At 34.5% G+C, this 20,988-nt stretch overlaps 1 protein-coding gene across 1 annotated transcript; it reads right to left on the bottom strand.

The window, feature by feature from the left end:
• Positions 1–17,052: 17,052 nt before the first annotated feature.
• On the bottom strand, positions 17,053–19,889 carry LOC144974596 (protein SEC13 homolog). The gene is made up of 2 exons (XM_078917616.1): positions 19,707–19,889; positions 17,053–18,502 (listed from the first exon to the last, which is right to left on the bottom strand). The coding sequence occupies exons 1-2, from the start codon at positions 19,872–19,874 to the stop codon at positions 18,398–18,400; spliced, it is 273 nt and encodes a 90-aa protein (XP_078773742.1). The 5' UTR covers positions 19,875–19,889; the 3' UTR covers positions 17,053–18,397.
• Between the last annotated feature and the right edge of the window lie 1,099 nt (positions 19,890–20,988).

Raw genomic sequence — 20,988 nt, forward strand, 5'->3', positions numbered from 1 at the left:
TGTTATCCACCCGAAACCATCACATTGAAAGCATCAAAGGGGCAATAATAATACTTGATGTCATTAATAGATGACAACTGATGAAATCTTAGTGTAGGTCTGAAATCCTTAAAGTGATTAAGTGAATACATTATTTCGAATGCAAAGATTTGCTTAAAAACGCCAAACTGACAACTTTTTACAGTGTAGAAATTGGTTGTTTTTGAGAGTGTTAGTGTCGTCGGTAAATTTTTTTTATGTTTTCTGTTTGACTTAACGAACTTTCAAACTGTTTTTAAATTATAAAAGGAAATCAAGTTATCTGTTTATCTATCTGTAAAAAATACATTTCTAATTTTCAAATCTTTCAGTTGAGTTGTGTGCCGTACAATATTTTTTATTGACTCAGATAAGCACAATGTTCTCCATAAGGCTATATTTTTTAAAGAAAGGATTTGTAAACATTAGTACTTAGTAATGTGTTCAATGAATTCTAATCACTAACATTTTTCAGCACTAACCTTGTGTTTTGTTGCGGAGTGGATGAAATTCGGTGAATAGTGTTTATTGTGACAGTGAGTTTTGTTTTCATTTTATCTATTCATATTACATTAATGTGCTGTGTTAGTATTGTTATGATAATTTGAACTTAGAAAGTATTCGGATTTTGGAGCTTGAACGTTTCTCGGCACTTGAACGTATTGTTCACCCAAAATTGTATCTTTTAAAAGATATTTAAATGAAAGACGGTTCAGACATTATTTGACTTTGTAATTTTTTTGGCAAGATGTGTATTCACGCACGTTGAGTGACATAGAACGTGGAGTGTCAGCACGTGAAATTTTATTTTAGATTTTTAAAAATTCTTTTTGAAAAAAAAATTTCATCTAACATAGAATAAATTGCCAATTTTTTCGATATAATTTTACTAATATTGCCATTGACATCACAGATAAGTTAACCTTCAAGGATTTTCTTTCCAAAAACAAGGAAGAAATTAGAACTTTGACAATTAACAATGACATTGGCATTTCGCATTATCTGAATGAAAATAGCAAAGTTCAGGCAAGACTCGTACCATATGTTTGCATTGACGGCAATCAGGAAGCTACTGAAGCTATTATTGAACCCTTTGAATGCAGCATATGTGATAGTTTACAGGACGCTAATGTCTTCGCTGATCAACCCTTGGAAACTGTCCATGACAACTTACCATACTATCGATAGTATGCGCTTGGCTAAGAAGCTCATAACATTGCCATCCGGAAATATAGATAGTTCGAAGATGACGTCACTCAGGTCTTTGTTATTGTTTTTTGCCACCCGCGTTTATGAGTAATATCACTGAACTGTATTAACGTTCATGGATACACACAGTTTTGTGTGTCGGTCCGTAATACTTCCGGATGGCAATGTTATGAGCTTCATAGGCAAGCGAACCGTGTACTACAGGTCAAATAAAACTTGATGATGAGAGTGTTGGAGCAGTTGTAGACTCTTCCAAATTGTTTGCATTTATTCCGAAATTCAGGGACACTCAAGTGTTCGAATTTTTTCAACAATTTGAGAAAGTTGCCCTTAGTCTTAGTTGGACCCAGGAACTTTGGACCATTTTAATCCAATCAAAACTATAGGGAGCAGCAACGGAGGTCTACAACTCTCTTTCTCCACCACAAGTTCATAATTATCATTTATTTCAAAGAGAGTGTATTAACACTTTATGAAAAAGTTCCTGAACACTACAGACAAAAATTCCGAAACAAGGACAAACCAAAAAAGCATGTCTTATATGGAATTTAATCGATAAAAAGAGAGGAATTTTCTCCAATGGTGTTCTTCTATGAGAGACTAATGATTTTGACAGTCTTAAAATTTTAATATTATTGGAGAATTTAGTCTTCCTCGTATATTGAGACTATATGTAGAAGAAAGAGGTAATAATGAAACGAGTCCATTAGAACTGGCAGCCATGTGATACAATGTTGAGCTTGTTCACCGAACACATCAAACTTCTGATCAAACCAGTTGCGGAAGTGATACGGTTCGAAATGTGAACGGGGCAAGTTCAAATTCGCACACTGGTCATAAATTCTTTTCAGACAGTTATCATTTATGCAACCATAGACTTAGTAGTTTTTACCTAGGCAGCCAAATAAACAACAAAGAAATTTTGGACATCAGTCTAGATTTCAAAATAGATTTCGTGACCCCACTAACTACAATATATCTAATAATAATAATAATAATAATAATAATAATAATAATAAATAATAATAATAATAATAATAATAATAATAATAATAATAATAATAATAATAATAATAATAATAATAATAATAATAATAATAATAATAATAATAATAATAATAATAATAATAATAATAATAATAATAATAATAATAATAATAATAATAATAATAATATAATAATAATAATAATAATAATAACAATAAAATAATAATAATAATAAAATAATAATAATAATAATAATAATAATAATAATAATAATAATAATAATAATAATAAAAATAATAATAATAATAATAATAATAATAATAATAATAATAATAATAATAATAATAATAATAATAATAATAATATTTGCCTAAATGGAAAGAAAGATAAGGCGAAACTATTTAAAAATAGATGTAGACGTCTTTGTCTTTATCATTTGATTTGACAGATACGAATTCTCGGTCACCCTTTTTTTTGTGACGGTAAAATAAAAACAAAACACGAAGTGATTCATAGACGTGTAGGGAGACATAGGATACACACAAACATTGATAAGAAAAGACAAACTATGTCTTGCCAATTAGCCTTCCTAAATCTTAAAGCCATGCTGAGTTCTTATCAGTTCTTTGTAGTCCTGATTTTAATAAATCCTTCTCTTAAGCTGTGGATGCGTCTGATTTTGCTATGGGGCTGTTCTTTTACAAGAACACGAGGGAATACCCAAGCCTGTGAGTTTTATATCAGGGAGTTCATCAAAGCCCAGCTTATTTGGATTCAATAGTCTGATGTCACGTCGCCCAGCAACGGCGGTCATCGTGGTTCTAAACAAAGAAAAGCGGTTCTTTTTATTCTTCATGCTGGCTAGAACTTTTCATATGTCTTGTGATCAGAATGTGTAAAAGTCAAAACATGATCAGATTTATAATGATTTTTTTTTCCTCGGGATACGCTTTAATGCTCGTCGGAGAAATATTTCATAAGGGCGTCCGCCATTGATCCCATAGTTTAGAGCCAGTTACTAAGTTACCATGCGTCAGTACGAGGGAAGTGACGTTACGACTGTTGAAGCGTATTGCTCCACCATTGAAAAAGAGTTGTCTGGCCGTAGTGGAGACATGCTCTTTCTATGACGTCTATTTGAAGTCTGGAAAGCCGCCATTATTCTGTCCGGTCACAATCCGTTGGTGTATCTCTAACTTGTGCGGCTGTGTGGTCTTGTGGTCTCGCTTTCGGATCGGAAGGTCCGGGTTCGAGCCTCGCTCGGCGCATAGTTGAGTCCTTGGAAAGGGCTCTTTACTCACATTCTCTCATCGTACTCAGGTGTAAAAATGAGTACCTGGCCGTTAACAGCGTTGTCTCTGTCCGAAAAAAAAAATAATATCGCTTAACAGGCGTCATGTCCCGTCCTACATGTTAAGTGTTGCTGTTGGCCAGGGACCCGTTGTAAAGCTCTTTAAGCACGTTCAGTGGATATTGCGCTATATAAAAGCTTTTTTTAACACTTGACTCAAACACACGAACCAACAATTGCTCAGGTGGGCCCTGAAATTACAGATAGAACATATACCGGGACGCGGCATCAGAGCGAATGCTATATCTCTTTCTGTCACCCATCTTACGCCCCAGTTGAAATGTCTAAAACCCCCCCCCCCCCCCCCAAAAAAAAAAACAAAAAACTAAAGCTTTTATTTAGCGCAATATCCACTAAATGTGCTCGGGGCGCTTTACAGAGGGGTCCCTGACCAACAGCAACACGTAACATGGAGAGCGAGACATAACGCATGTTAGGCGATATTGACAATTTTTCAGATAAAGAGACAACGCTGTTTACGGCCAGGTGTGCTCATTTTACACCTGAGTACGGTGAGAGAACGTGAGTAAAGAGTCTTTTCCAAGGACTCAACTATGCGCCGAGTGAGACTCGAACCTAGGACCTTCCGATCCGAAAGCGAGTGTCATACCACAAGACCACATAGCCGCACAATGTCTAGAATAAATTCCAATACCTTTAAGTCTTAAATCTTAATTTTTATGAATATATATATTGGAAATAATTATCCAATACTATTTCACTTCAATATATTATTGATAGACCTATATGGTCATGAAATTTATTTTTACCTTATAGATAGTATGCGCTTGGCTAAGAAGCTCATAACATTGCCATCCGGAAGTTTATAACGGACCAACACACAAACTGTGTGTATCCATGAACGTTTATAGTCAGGTTAATACAGTTCAGTGAGTATTAACGCGGATGAAAAAAAAAACAATAACAAAGACCTGAGTGACGTCATCTTCGAACTATCTATATCACACTATAGTCAGGCTATATTAGCTGGATTTATATATTGCCTAAAATAATATATCATTATGACCAATATCATTCTATGGGTTTGAATATTGGCTTATCTAAATAGCAAATTGCCAGTTCATGACAATTCTTAGGTTCATCGGCGATAAATATCCTTGTTTACATTTCGTTAAAATTACAACCTTTAATATTGAGAACGTTTTTAAAAATGTCTGTATGTATGTATATATGTATGCATGTAATGTGTGTCCATATGGATTTTTTATTCTATAAACGGCCCATTCAATTGAATTCTAGTGTCCATTCATAGAATGTGTATATTATTATAAAACCGTTATAAAACATTGTTAAATTGATGATCTCCCTTCCACAGGACACATTATGTCTCAACTGTTTCACTTGGTCTATAGAATACAACAGCTAAACCTTTTATTATTGTTAACCCTCTTTTTACCAGCCATGTTCTAGAAACGTCTGTCCAACCCCGTACAAAAAAGAGATAAATCCAAATGCAATGAGTGAACATTATGTGTATATATATATATATGTGTGTGTGTGTGTGTGTGTGTGTGTGTGTGTATAACATATGTAGTTGTGTTACTGAAGGACAAGCCCTACAACATATTGTTAAGTTCTTCTGTTACAAATCTTCATGTTCAATTTTTTTTGGAACAATAAAGTCAAAATGTGGGTTGAATCTTACGTAACAGTGATCGTTTTCTTATAGTTGATAAGGAGAGGGTTAAAATGATCTAAATTATATATATATATATATATATATATATATATATATATATATATATATATATATATATATATATATATAATATATATATATATATATATATATATATATTTTATATATATTTAAAATTATATAATCCGTACGTCCCTTGTAATTTATACTATGTAAATATTCCTACAGCTTACAATATGTGTCAGTGCATATCACAATCAGTCGGATGGTGAAAATTTTGGATTGCATTTTCTTACATTTTCTGAAAGAATATGCTCACCAGAGCATTTTAATCTTTATTTGAAGTAAATCGGGTGATTTTTCATGAAGGTATAGTCAGATGTATGGGAAAGGTATCCATCAACTTTTCTCAAATTTCATACTTATTCAACTTGTCTAGCTGTAAAAAAAAAATTAAGAAGCGAAATTAAGCTTTGATATTTCTCGAAAATGTACAAACAGTGTTGATTTAATCATTTATGACAAGAACTCACTATGGATAAAAAGTGGACCTTCTAACTAAACTTGGATATATCTCAGTTCAAACCTTTTCACCATCCAACTGATTATGTCATAATTACACTAGACATATTACCAAATTTTACTTTACCACATTTATTTACATAGATTATGTTTATGTATGTATCATTGTCGGCATTTTATACGTCAGCACAAAAAAAATTCCTTTTTGGATGAATAAAGTATATTATTATTGTTATTATTATTATTATTATTATTATTATTATTATTATTATTATTATTATTATTATTATTATTATTATTATTATTATTATTATTATTATTATTATTATTATTATTATTATTATTGTCATGATGTTTACCCGCCCTCCTGTCAACTGTTATATTTTTTGTAATCTCGTGTTTACCGAAAAAAAAAAACTTAATGAAATTGAGAATATTAGTTTTGTTTTGTTTTGTTTTTAAGGGTTTTACGGCGCTTGCAACACATCAAGGTCATATCAGCGCCAGTAAAAAGGAAGAAAATGGGATAGTAAAAAGTTCTAGAATTACAATTAAAGCACAAAAGAAAAGGTGAGACAAAGGGGAATTGGTTCAAATAGGGAACATATGTAGATTCCAAGAACACACCGTCAAAGTACTTAGTTTGAGATCACCTAAAAGTCTCATCCAGACACAAGCACATGTCCCAACTAAGAGGAATACACTCAAATGTTTACAAGTCATATAATATAATATGTAAACTAAACATAATACAATGCATAACAGAGAGATGATTTACAAGGAAAAAAAATATCATCTCCCAAAACCATAACTATACATTCTGCTGTGTCCCTCCCAGCCAGGGAACTCTGGCCAGGGTCAGGACAAAACTAAGTAATCTCATTCCAAGACAACGACAGGAAACAATTGGAAAAAGGGTATGGGGGGGATAGAAGACACAGCATGTACCTCCCTGCCCACTATGGGAGGTCAGGATCCCCACCCAGGAGAATATTAGTGTGAACAAAGTCAGAAATTGGTTACAGTTGAATAATTCGAGTACAAGGTATTTCGTGTTTTGTCCGATGTCAAAAGGTGGTCTCGGGTTACCAACCCCTAAAATAATTTATTACGAGCCAATAATTGTGCCCGGTTTTGTCAGACCTACAAATATGTTAACGATGGTTTTGAGTATTTTAAGGTGCAGGTGGTGATTCTAAGTCAATATTTAAAAAAGAAGGATATAAAAGATGATAGCAGAACAGTCAAATGATTAAGACCAACCTTACAATACAAGCATAAGAAACATTAATAGTTAGCCAAGGTGGACGAATTCACAGAAATATGAAATAGATCCAAGAGCAATATTATATTCTTGTGTCTTGTCTGAAACCATCTAAAAGATCCATACTCACTGACACTGCCACATGATATCCACCGAAAGGAATAAACTCCAATTATCTCAAATTGAACTCTATTTTAAAGTCCTAAAAACGTCACTGAAAGAATATCGCCAAAAAAAAAAAATATTTGACTATCCACCCCCCCCCCCCCCCCACCCCCATATAAGATTCCAGACAGGGCCATATTTTTGTTTGTTTATAGGAGTTTTCCAGCTCTTTTGATACCATTTGGTATTAATCCTTTCAGCACGGGTAAAAAAGACGATGAGAAAAGAAAGTTGTAGAAGTGAGGTTAAAAGCACCAAACAAAAAGGAAGACAAAGGGGACTGGGTCAAATGGGAACAGACGATTCAACGAGCAATCCATCAATGTGCAATGCTGAGATTACCAATCCTGGCATGAGCAAAGGATCCCCCTATGACTGTAAAGGATACACTCAAACGTTTATGAAGTACAATATACGACCTTCAAAACTAATAATTATGATAGGACATAACAATAACAGAGAAAATGTATTAAACATTCTCCTTCCCAGCTAAGGATCCCCGCCAGGACCAGGGGAAAAAAACAGAGCAATCTCAATACAGAACAAAGACAGTGAGCAACATGGAAAGGGAAAAACAGAGAAGACACAAGAAACAAGCGACTTCCTGCCCACCGTGGGAGGTCAGAGGACTTCATCCAGAGCGACAAGTCGTAACTAAATTATGGTTTATTCCAGAACAAGGACACAAAGTAGCATAGAAAGAATTCATGGTAATATGTGGAAATAGAAGAGATAGCAAGGCTGGAATCGATGCAGAATACACTGGTCCACCGTTAATCAAAACTTCCAGCCCAAAGAGTAACTTCACCCACTTAAAATTTAACTGTGTAACGTCTCTCCAATCTGGACACCGATGTTCCCAGCATTTGGTCCGGAATACAGAGATATTCTATGCGGCTATGTGGTCTAGTGGTATGACACTCGCTTTCGGATCGGAAGGTCATGGACCGAGCCTCGCGCTCGGCGCATAGTTGAGTCCTTGGAAAAGGCTCTTTACTCACATTATCTCACCGTACTCAGGTGTAAAATCAGTACCTGACCGTTAACAGCATTGTCTTTGTCCGAAAAATTGTAATATCGCCTAACAGGCGCCATGTCCCGTCCTACATGTTAAATGTTACCGTTGACCAGGGACCCCTTGTAAAGCGCTTTGAGCACATTTGTGGATTTTGCGCTATATACAGCTCAATTATATTCTAATAAAGGAATCAGTCCCTAAAAAGTACAAATAAAGAAAATAAAATCCGTCCACAGAAGGCAACCCTTCCGGATAATGGAGACATCCGTATTAGAGACGCAACTTATTTGTTTTCAAAGGATTTTACAGCACTTGAGACACTTTTTAGTCATTACAGGGCCAATAAAAAAAAAGTTAAAACCAAAATATTTAGATAGATCTAGATTTTAAATTTGCTGTAACTGTAACGACGATTCAGTAAATGGCCATCTATAAGGAATATATATACCAAAATTCTTCAGCCCTATGGAGTAATTCCACCTAGTAAACATTAACCGTGTATTTTGTTTTGAGAGAGTTTTACAGCAATTGTGACACTGACGCTTTCAAGTCAATACAGAGCCAATAAAATAAAGATTAGCCAAAGTATTTAGACCTAAAGTTCAAGTATGCTGTTTTGTTTTTGTTTTTGAGGGTTTTAGTTTTACAGTGCTTGTGACACATTTATGTCATTTCACCGCCTGTAAAAAGCAAGAAAATGAGACAGTAAAATAATTCTGGAATTATAATTCAAAGCTCACAAGAAAATCTAAGACAGAGGGGAATGGTTCAAATAGAGAACAGATTTAAATTCCAAGAGCACAATATCAGTGAACTTAGTTTGAGATCACCTAAAAGTCTCATCCAGAAACAAGCACATGATCTTACTAAGAGGAATACTCTCAAATGATTACAAATCATAATCAAAACAAAATATAATATTACGTAACTGAAAATGATTGACAAGGGAAAAATATCGCCTCCCAATACTAATGTTTTTTGTTTGTTTTTAAGGGTTTTACGGCGCTTGTAACACATTTAGGTTATATCAGCGCCAGTAAAAAGGACGAAAATGGGATAGTAAAAAGTTCTAGAAATACAATTGAAGCATCCAAGAGAAAGTAAGATATAGGGGAACTGGGAACAAATAGGGATCAGATGTAGATTCCAAGAGCATACCACCAATGTACTTAGTTTGAGATCACCTATAAGTCTCATCCGGACACAAGAACAAAATCCAACAAAGAGGAACACACTCAAATGCTTACATTATACATTAAAAAATAACAAATATACTAATACATAACAGAGAGATGATTTACAAGGAAAAAGAATAAAAATACTGCGTATCTACAACCTTCTATACGTACTCGTAAAATACATGTTGTTGACCGCCACCATTACGAGCTGGCAATCGACTAAGCTGTCATGGGTGTGAACTGAACAGTAGCCTTTATAACTTTAAGGGAACATTTTTTTTTCTTTCTTTGATAACTGCGGGAACTTAAAAGGAAAAAAAAAGTTTTCTCTAACACCACGACCAAATTTCTGTGAAATCAAAATCCGTAATATTTCTTCCATTTCCGTATGTCCGAAAATGTAACCTAATTTCCGTAACAATTACTGACGATCCGTAAAAGTAGGCAGGTATGACTAACACAAAAGGTTTGACTGTTTCCCTCCCAGCCAAGGACACCAACAAGGGAAAGGAAAAAAAAAAACAAAAAAAAAAAAAAACAAAAACAAAAACAAAAAACAAATAACCCTATTCCAAGACAAAAGGTAGAGCAACTCAGACTCAGAGAACAGCTAAAAGGGGAAAGAAGACACAGCAAGTGACCTCCTGGCCGCTATGCAAGGTCAAAAGGCCCGACCCAGCAAGTATGCTGTGACGATGGTTCAACGAAGTGCCATCTAAAAGAAATATATAGTCTAAATGAATAATTAAACAGCTAAATATTGCATTTGAATGCCAAGGATTTGGAAATGAATGGGGAAAAGAGATACTGGAAAACAGAGGGGAACCCCCCCCCCCCCCCCCCCCCAAAAAAAAAAAAAAAAGACAAGTGTTTACCAACTCTACGGTACATTTCTATCAGCACTAAGTGATGAAAATGGCAATTTGTCAAATAGGAGAAAAATGTATCGGTCCGTCGGGCAAACTCAAGCCAAAATGCAAAAATTACAAATACAATATGATAGTTGCGTAACTTTATATAATATACTATTTTTGTGAATATCTAATGAATTGCCCTTTCCAGAAAATAATTTTAAAGGCTACAATATTAATCATACTACTATATACATCAAGAGATTCATTTTTGGCCCAAAGGCCATGTTACTGCAACCTAGTGAATTATAAATTAGACCATGAGTATCTAACTGTCATCTGCATTTTTTGCCAAATTGGGACCTAAAATTTGCCAAAAAAACACCCAAAATTTGCCAAAAAGACCTAAATTTGCCAAAAAATTTGCCGAGGAGAACAAAGCGTTTCAGTAAAAATTAACACGCGATACAGAAAAAATATACAGTGCACTCTGGATACGTCGACGTTGCCTAAGTCGATTTTTACCCAAGTCGATTTTTTTTCTTGGTCGCTCCCCCTTCTTCCTATATAATATTAGTAAAAAAAAAAACTCCACATAAGTCGATGTCGCTTAAGTCGATGTTCTTATCACTCATGACAACAAAAAATCACAAATAAACAAGTATTTCCATTGGTTAAAAAAGCTACCAGTAAGAATTTTAAGTGGTTAAGAATATCCGCGAACGATTAGCGCACATCGATGTGATGTAGGTGTTTTGCCTGACGTCCGTGTTCAATGTACATGAGCAGTATTGAATAACTTTAATTTCTCCATCTCAAATTTTACATTGTCGCAACTTCAAGTTCAAGATTTTTTTTTTTGTTCTAATCCCAGGCCATCCTATGTAATGGCCCTCTTAATTAGTATCAATTTTATCAAGAATTCAAGTCAAGTCTACAACTACAATGGCAAACCTATCGCGGAAAAGGAAGATTCGATGCATTTGGAAAGTTTGGCATGCGACAGAAAATCATCGCATAGGAAATTGGCATACCAGCTATTTCTGTCTCGACGATTTACAAGAAGCATGACCTTGACCTGGAGGCTCCTACCCTTCCGCTTTTCTCGGAATAATTTCACTTAATTGGTATACATTCCACATTCAAGGCAAAAATTCCGCTTTTCACCTTTCCCATCAAGGAAAATTTAAAAAAAAATCTCTAGCGAAAAAAAAGTGAGCTATGGCTTATTTCGTCATCTCCTATGGTCAATCAACACACATTGTATGTCTGATTAGTCTCTTCAAAGTGTGTGCTGCTGATGTCGGATAATATTTTATGTTTGGGAGGGGGGTTGACCGAAGTATTATTATTATTATTATTGTGACTCCGATTCGTGAGGTCAATGACCTTGGTAATATTATATGTTGGCTTCAATCGGTAATAATATTATTTGAGTACGGTCAGCTTCTTTCCCTATTTAATTTTAGCCCTGTGTCCGTGTGTTTGTGTGTGTGTGTGTGTGTGTGTGTGTGTGTGTGTGTGTATACCGGTACGCGCGTTTGCTTGATTAGGTGTGCGTATGTGGGTGGGGGGGGGGGGAGGAGGAGGAGGAGGGTCCTGATAAGGTTAAATCCATCCATTCAATGCTTTGCTCTCAGACGGCCAGGAATTGTGTGTTTTCTATTATTATTTGACCCCATTCTTAGTCTTTACACAATCTGTACATTTTTACACATTTTTTATTTTTAATCATTTGAGTACTTTTGGATTGTCTATTACATTTTCTGTTGCAAAGCATGTCATAGTCAATAACAATAAGTTGATTCCGCTTTTTTAAAATCTCAAATTCCGATTTTTATGTATTCTGATTCCTCTATGGGGCTATTGGGGGTAGGAGCCTCTGATGACCACTACAGAGACCGCGAGATATGAAGGGACATACTTATTCTAGATTGGTTTGCTTTGTTCAAATGAATTTTTGCTCATTTGGTTACCCTCCGGTTAAGTTGGTTTTCGGATAAGTCAATTTTTTTCTCGGTTCCCCTGGGCATCGTCTTATCCGGAGTCCACTGTATATAAAAGAGATTTATTTGACTTGAGAAATGAAATGACTGTCAGAGATGCCAACTTTAAATTTGGCTCACAGGAGTTTCAGACACCAAGCGTAGGAATTTCAACGCCGAAAGAGGAATTTCCGCACACAAGAAAAAGGAATTGGAATGGTATTTGATATTGTGTTTACATATTGTATAGTTCTAAATAGATAACTGATTAGAATTATATTATGATACATAAACACATTGCCAAATACAATCCCAAAGTTTATTTCAAATGAAGTAAAGCGCCAAAACCTTATGGTAGAGATTGTAGTACAGGTGATAATGTGGTGTTGGTGGTTGTAGTAATGGTAGTAGTGATGATGAAGATCTGATAGTGGTTGTTGTTGTAGTTGTAGTGGTAGTGATGATGATGTGGTGGTGGTTGAAGTAGTAGTTGTCGTGATGATGTGGTGGTGGTATAGTGGTTGTAGTAGTTGTGGTCGTGATGATAATGATGTAGTGGTGGTTGTTGTAGTAGTAGTAGTAGTTGTAGTGATTATGATGTGGTTGTAGTAATAGTGGTAGTGATGATGATGTGGTGGTGATGGTGGTTGTAGTAGTAGTGGTAGTGATGATGATGTGGTGGTGGTGGTAGTGATGAAGATGAAGTGGTGATGGTGCTTGTAGTAGTAGTGGTAGTGATGATGTGGTGGCGGTGGTGGTTGTAGTAGTAGTAGTAGTAGTAGTGATAGTGATGATGTGGTGGTGGTGGTTGTAGTAGTAGTGGTAGTGATGCATAGCTGCCAACTTTTCAAAAATAAAATAAGGAACGCACCTAAAAATGGAGTATACTTATTTTTCTTGAACCTAAACCGTTACAAAAGCTTGCTTGAAAAATCAAAAATCAAAATCAAATGAAGATGTCTTTTTAAAGGGATTAAATTTATATTTCGTAAATCATTAAAGGGAAATAATCATTGTCATGTTTAATCTATATAAGCAATTGATTTTCTGATTGAATACCTTCCAATCAAAGATGTGGATTTAATTTTATTTTTAATTAAAATAATATTTGTAACAAATAGTGAAAGTATCAATACTGTCTTAGAATAAAAAAGTATATCGAGGCTAACATCCTATTCTATGCAAATCTCCAATACATTATGAAAGGTTTGAGTAAAAAACAGGCGTCATATAAACAACTGGAATTTTTTTAATTGTTGAAAATCATTTATGATAGAGGCATAATTCAAATTCAAGAGCTACACAGGAATGGAGATTATGCTCTCACTGGACACCAATAATAATGATAATAATAATAACAACAATAGTAGTAGTAGTAATAGTAATAATAATGGATCAATAATAATAATTCATTAAGCTCACATGCCGTGTTTACCACAAATTAGTCAAAAATTACAAAATACGGATTTTGAACTAAAAATAAGGACTTACAGACTCAGGAAGTCAAATACGGAACAAATCCGTTTTTAACGGTATCCTTGGAACAAATTGACCTCACCGGAATTTGACGGAAGTTTGACCCGCGGGTCAAGTTAAACCGGGGTACTCGGGTAAAAGGGGCGGATGACGAGTACCCGCTTCAACAAATGGAAACCGAACTGAGGGTGATAATTTTTGGCAAAAAAAAGTTGCTTGAAGGAAAGCTCCGTTGACAAATTAATATTTTTGAACAAAAATTGGAAGTAATACAATCTTGATTTACATATTTACATTTACATGACACTTTTTCAAAAGATTTTCCTCCTTTATGTTTCAATTACATTGATTTTTTTGTTTTATTTGTTAACACACATTTGATTCAATTTTGGAATCAACAGATTAAGACTATATTAGTTCTTATCTTTTAAAGAAATCTCAGGTATTTTTTTTCTTGGTTTCATTGTAGTTAATTATCCTTGTTTCTTACTTCAGTTTCATTTGTTATAATAAATAATAAATAAATGAAAAAATTAAAATTAAAATTAGTTATCTTTTAAAGGAATCTCAGGTATTTTAAATTATTTTTTGGTTTCATTGTAGTTAATTATCCTTGTTTCTTACTTCAGTTTCGTTTCATTTGTTGTTATAAATAATAAATAAATTTTTAAAAATAAAAAAGCCCCCCCCACCAAAAACATTTTGGACAAAAAGTCACCCCTGCCAAGGGTACCCGGGTAATCAGATCACTACCCGGGTCATCCCAGCATTGAACAAAGGAAATATAGTAAATTAAAAATAATTTGAACAATTGCTTTCCGACTCGATCATCACCCTTGCTTATTGTAATATTTTATCTTTCTATGACAAGATGGCTTCTAAAAACATAACATGAAGATGATAGAAGGGTGGTTGAGAGAGAAATATATGAAGGGGGGGGGGGGGGGGGGGGGGGAGGAGGAGAGAGAGAGAGAGAGAGAGAGAGAGAGAGAGAGAGAGGAGAGGAGAGAGAGAGAGAGAGAGAGAGAGAGAGAGAGAGAGAGAGAGAGAGAGAGAGAGAGAAAGTTATGAATTTATTTTCTATTTTGTTTTCCAATCCGTACCCAACATCTATTAATCCAAGGACACCACTGGCCTTGTGTCACTTTTGACACTTGGTGCCACCTTGTCTAGGTTGACGTCGTAAAAATGCGAGTGTCACCAAAATATATGCAACTGGGGCATAGGTGTCAAAATTTGACACAAGACATGATTGTGTTGTTTTCATCCATTTACCGTGGTGCCACCCGAGTGCTTTTCATAGAAAAATGTTTGACACTGTGAAACATTTCAATGAAAATCCCGCGGAAGATTATCATCACTGACATTAGGCACCTACTGTAGTAGTAATGGTAGTGATAATGTGGTGTCGTGGTTGTAGTAGTAGTGGCAGTGATGATGTGACGGTGGTGGTTGTAATAGTGGTAGTGATGATGATTAGGTGGTGGTGGTGATTGTAGCAGTAGTGGTAGTGATGATGAAGTGGTGGTGGTTGCAGTAGTAGTGGTAGTGATGATGGTTGTAATACTAGTGGCAGTGGTTGTTGTATTAGTATTAGTAGTGACTGGACAGGGGGGGGGGGGGGGGGGGGGGGGGGAGGGGGGGCATATTGACCTCGCCGGAATTTGACGGAAGTTGCCCGTAACCCGGAATTTTTTGGTCCAGAGAGTTTTGGCATCACTGCACCTACTGTAGTGCTATATATTTTTTAACGGTAATATTCAATTTTATTACAAAAAAGAAAAACCTTATCAGCCGAAAAGTTGTGAAAAGTCACAGATGTCTTTTTTTTGTTTGTTTGTTGCTTTAGGTCTCTTCCAACACAATTGAGGTTATATGAGAGACCGCTGAAACAAAAAAACAAACAATCTAACAAAAATAGTACAAATGTCAATCAAAATCATAACCTAAAGATATCATAAGCTAAATTATAAATAACCAAGAACAAACAGGCAGAGGATTTACAGGAAAAAAAATATCCCTGTCAAAAATACAATCACAAACCAAAGAAGCAGGATAGGCTAGTAAAGAGAAAAGAAATGACATCACTATCGGATCGTACACCCATGCGAACATCATAGGTATATGATTCAAGGGTGATGCTCCCATCCAACCACCCGCTCACAGATGTCATACCAGAGCAAAAATGTTAATAAAATTCTATCAAAATAAAGAAAGTGAATGCATATGACGAAAATGAGAAAAACAAGCAGCTTTGATTTGACAGTGGTTTTATTGCATTCTCATTATAACATAATGAACAATTGAAACCAATTTTTACTTCGCAGTTTCATTAACAATACATTACATTATGTTTACTTTGAAATAAATTGACAAGTAACCTTGATGATTTGCATAATAACAAATCGATTCTTGAACGACTGATCCAAGTACCAACCAAATAAAATGAATATTAAACAAAGATAAGTAAAAATAAAGATACAAATGACTATTTAAAATATCTATCAAAGAGTTATCGAGATGGTATCACACCATTTTACTGATTTGAAAGATAAAATTAAAAGTCTTTTGAGGATAAAAAAAAACTGGTATGATTTGACCTTGAAGAAAGATCTTTAGTCCTAAATTTAGAAACCAACTCCACTAGACTGCTTTATAAAATTATGAAAATGTATTTTATAACTCTTCTTATTTATTCATTCTTGCAATTCACATTTGGAAAACCAATTTCCTTATCAGTGCTGACGGTGACAAAACTTGAAAAAGGAAAAAACAAAATTTAACACTACCTTTAAGCCCCTAGTTTTTTTTTTACTGTAGTAACTTTTAGAGCATTTGAGATAGACTATCATTGACACTGTTAATTTCTGGAGTGTGGGAAACTGACACCTGTTTGTTCCACCACCACATATCAAGTTTCTCAAAGCCAGTAAATTTGATTGGGGGAAGGAAATGTCATTTTTTTTAAAGGAGGAAATTCCTCTTCTGACTCCAAAATCGCAGATTTCCGAGCATAAAGCCCACCAGCACTGCATTACGGATGAATGAAGTGTATTCATTTTGTATTATTCATCTACATTTCTTTCTAATCTAATCGTTGACATTGACAGAGGGAGAGAAACTGTAAACCTTTCGATTTATTGCAAAATAGCAAAATATTTCATGACAACATTTTCAGTGATGATTCCTTTCAACTCATACAATTATTTACACAATAATTAACAAATTGGTAAATAGTTCACCAATCTATTAGTGACCCGATGACTCTGTGTGATACAGCGAAAACAGGTTAAATTTTCAAAATTAACAAAAATAAAAATATAATCTCAATTTCTGAAATTTACTAATTTCCCTATTTTTTAAAAAGATTTCTTTTTGGTAAAAATTTCATGCATTCCTCATCTTAAATATTTTATCTGAACAAGGACGAGGATATGTTTTGCAATGCATCGATAAACCCCATTTGCTATTTAGTGGCAGGAATCTCCAAAGCCACCTTCAGAGGAAAATGTATCATCAGATTCAATTTTAAAAGATAATTTAGCAGCAAACGCAAAATTCGTGACTTAAAATAAAAGAAAGTCAAATACAGCAAATTTATAACATTGTATAAGAGAATTGAAAAATTATTTTTCGCAGAATCACGACAATCTGAATCTGAGGAAGAGTCTCAACCACGATTACTATTGACAAACTTTCAATAAATCAAAAGTACCAAATTCCATGCTATCTATAGAAAAAAAAATAATTAATTAATTTTTTTTAAAAAAAGGTTCCAATTTTGATCCTAAATTCTATTTTCAATGTTGCTGGCATAATACCATATACCAGACTGGAGTTGTGGGTCACAAATGTAATCAATGTTAAAAGAACAAAATTAACAATTTGAACTCATTTCACACTCACAACATGATCAGTATTCACACTGTAACGTCTCAACAATTAAAAAAAAAACAAAACAAAACAAAATCAAATTAAATTATCATTTTACAAAATATAATATTCTTTGCATGAGCCATTGACATAAGATAACTTCTCAGAGAGAAAAGAATGCAATTTTGGCTGCTAAATAAATATATAATCCAACTGTTACATCGATAAATTTATCAAAATACAATAACCATCACACCTGCCACAAGCAACAAACAGTATAGAATAAATGAAAATGACGGCACTCAGCTCTTTGTTACTATCGTCAGAGAGATTAGAGAGAATTCTCTTAAAAAATAACACTATTATGTATTCGTTATGATCGTTTTGACGGGTAGAAATGGTGAGCGTTTTAATCAATGCATACCATTACCGCAATATTTTAGCCAAAAATTAAACGATTTGGAGACTAGGAACAATAAAAAATATTGAAAAAAAAAAATAAATAAATAAAAATATAAATCATCAATTTTTAACTCAAAAGATCATTTCTTTTTGACAAGATGCAAATAGCATTGACCTCCCTTGCTTTAAAATCAGCAGAGGGCATAATATATCACTTTTTGAGTCATCTCTGATTTAAAAAAAAAAAAAAAAAAAAAAAACAACAACAAAAAATACGTTTTAAAAACCACTTCATGAAAGTGTTCCCTTCGATCTTCAATAACGGCTCCTAATACAATATGTACACACTCTTCTTTTCACATCACAATCAATCACACACATCCATCCATCCATACACCTTTTTAAACTTCAGCAGAAAACTACACACCATTAATCTCTTTATCCAGAAGATGACCGATGGCTGTCTGCTATCTGACCCTGTCCTTTGCTTACGTCACTGATGCAGGCAAACTGTCCTTCTAAATTTTCCTTCCATAAACTCACCTGTAATTCGAAATAAAAACACATTAATAATTTTTATTTCATATGATGATAGATAAAGGCAGTCAAACGAATTTAGAAACATCTACACTAATGACAAGAGATCTTATTTATTTTTCAAAAAAAAAAAATATGAATAAATTGTAAATTACCAAGGAAGGTTGGTGTAATTGTAATTAATGTGATGAAAATCAGTCTAACTATAACTCAAGGACCAGCAACCAAAATTTATTTATGTTAATCGTTTATATTATGTAATTGAATTTTGTTCCACTATGTTACTTTCCATAATTACTGACCAAAATATAAATAAAAAATAATTTTTTTTTTTTTTAATTAAAAATCAAGGGAAAATCTTAGTTTTATTAAGACTTGACTCTATGTCTGAGTCGTCAACTGACCACATAACTTAGAGTCATTTGAAAAATACTGTTTGTTTATGGAATTTCATTTTATGACCAAACTAGGAGTGATAAACTGTTGTGAAGACATTTACTTAAAGTGCACGCGGATGTTACCTTATAAACGGGTGAAAAAAGAGAGGGTGTGAGTTAGAGTGAGAGTGGAGAAAGAGAAGAGAGGGAGAGAGTAGAGAGTGGAGAGAGAGAGAGAGAGAGAGAGAGAGAGAGATAGAGAGGGGAGAGATAGAGAGAGAGGAGAGAGAAAGAGAGAGAGAGAGAGACAGAGAGACACACAGAGAGAGAGAGGGATAGAGAAAGAGAGAGAGACAGAGAGAGAGAGAGAGAGAGAGAGAGAGAGAAAGAAAGAGACAAAGAGAGAGAGAGAGAGGGGTTAGAGAGGGATAGAGAGAGGAGAGAGAGAGAGAGAAGAGAAGAGAGACAAAGAGAGAGATAGAGAGGAGAGAGAGATGAGAGAGAGGAGAGAAGAGAGAACGAGAGAGAGAGAGAGAGAGAGGATAGAGAAGAGAGAGAGAGAAAAGAGAGAGAGAGAGAGAGAGAGAAGAGAGAGAGAGAGAGAGAGAGAGAGAGAGAAGGAGAGAGAGAGAGAGAGAAAGAGAGAGAGAGAGAAGAGAGAGAGAGAAGAAGAGAGAGAGAGAGAGAGAGAGAGAGAGGAGAAGAGAGAGAGAGAGAGAGAGAGAGAGAGAGAAAGAAAGAGAGAGAGAGAGAGAGAGAGAGAGAGAGAGAGAGAGAGAGAGAGTGAGAGAGAGAAAAAAAAGGGGTAATAAGGTTTTGTCAACAACCCATACTTTGTTATCGCCTCCCGACACTGCCAAAATGTTGCCAGTTGCCGACCAGCTGACATGCCAAACAACATCATCAAATTTGTGCAACAGCTTGGGAATCCAATTTGTGCTGACCCCATCATTGGTCCAGATTATCACACGGCAGTCCTGTAAAAGAATCAAATAATTCATTCGACTTAAATCTGGAAGGCACTGTGAATTCAATTTCAGAACATTTTTTTTCTTTCTTTACAATTTAGCTTTTAACTGCAACAACGACTGAGAAGTCAAGAATTTTATCCGACATGCATCTTTTGCCTTATATCCAGATCCATAAATAAAAAGAAACAAAAAATAATAAATATTAATGCAGATTTTTAAACAGAGAGTGTTATATATTATTAATAGAATATTAGATATATCGATTATGTAATTGTCCTCTTGTTCACTAGACCCAATTAAAGATGGCCGACTTATTATCATGTGTTCCTTGTTGATGTTTATAAATTAAGATTACTTGAGCTAGACTATATAACAGATGGGACACTAAAAATGGCTTCTATCTAAATTTCTTTTCAACTTGACATTGTACCACTCAACATCCATTTCAATGTCTATGAAAAAGATATGGGTATGAATAACTTAACAACTCTGTCCAAAAAACCATGTCTTAAAATAATAATTATCTTCCCAAAAACAAACAAAAAAAAGTTAAGTGATTTAATTCTATTTATAAAGAAAGCAATCAATAATCCAATCAGATCCACCAACTTTTCCCCCATAAAATTTTTTTGCATTAGGCAAAATCCTTAGGGTATAACTGAAAGATGATGATGGCAACGATGATTTTCTCAAAAATGGTTAAGATTTTAAGGAATCCGGGAAACAGCTGTTAATTGGGAAAATCAGGAACAAAGGAAGAGGAACAAATATGTGACCCTCCGCCTCGAAACGGTAATAAGTCGGAGTTATCAATTTTGGTTTCTTGGTACCCAATCATAACTTTAAATGCTTCAAATTTTGATACCAATTTTATAAAATTCTGATTATTCATTGCCCAACTATGACCGTTTGAAGTAGGGAGAGTGTAAAAACCAAGTTTTGAGAAAATCGACTGTGAGGCACCGTTTTCACACATAGTCAAATCAATGGGCAAAGATAACTCCTTAGATAAGGGCATTGAAAATTTGACGAGAATAGTAAAATTTGCAGAGACGCCAATTTTCAATTTGACTCACAGGAATTTCAGACACCACTCGGAGGAATTTCAATGCCGAAAGAGGAATTTCTGCACAAACAAAAAGGG

The sequence above is a fragment of the Berghia stephanieae genome, chromosome 6 (genome assembly GCF_034508935.2).
Source record: "Berghia stephanieae isolate SIO BIC M18660-M18661 chromosome 6, UCSD_Bste_1.3, whole genome shotgun sequence".
Lineage (NCBI taxonomy): Eukaryota > Metazoa > Mollusca > Gastropoda > Nudibranchia > Aeolidiidae > Berghia > Berghia stephanieae.

Excerpts from the sequence above, each read along its gene's own strand:
- LOC144974596 (XM_078917616.1), bottom strand. The coding sequence starts at position 19,874 with ATGAATTATTTGATTCTTTTACAGGACTGCCGTGTGATAATCTGGACC. Across the intron at positions 18,503-19,706 it reads TGTCGGGAGGCGATAACAAA|GTGAGTTTATGGAAGGAAAA; the intron begins GTATGGGTTGTT and ends TTCGAATTACAG.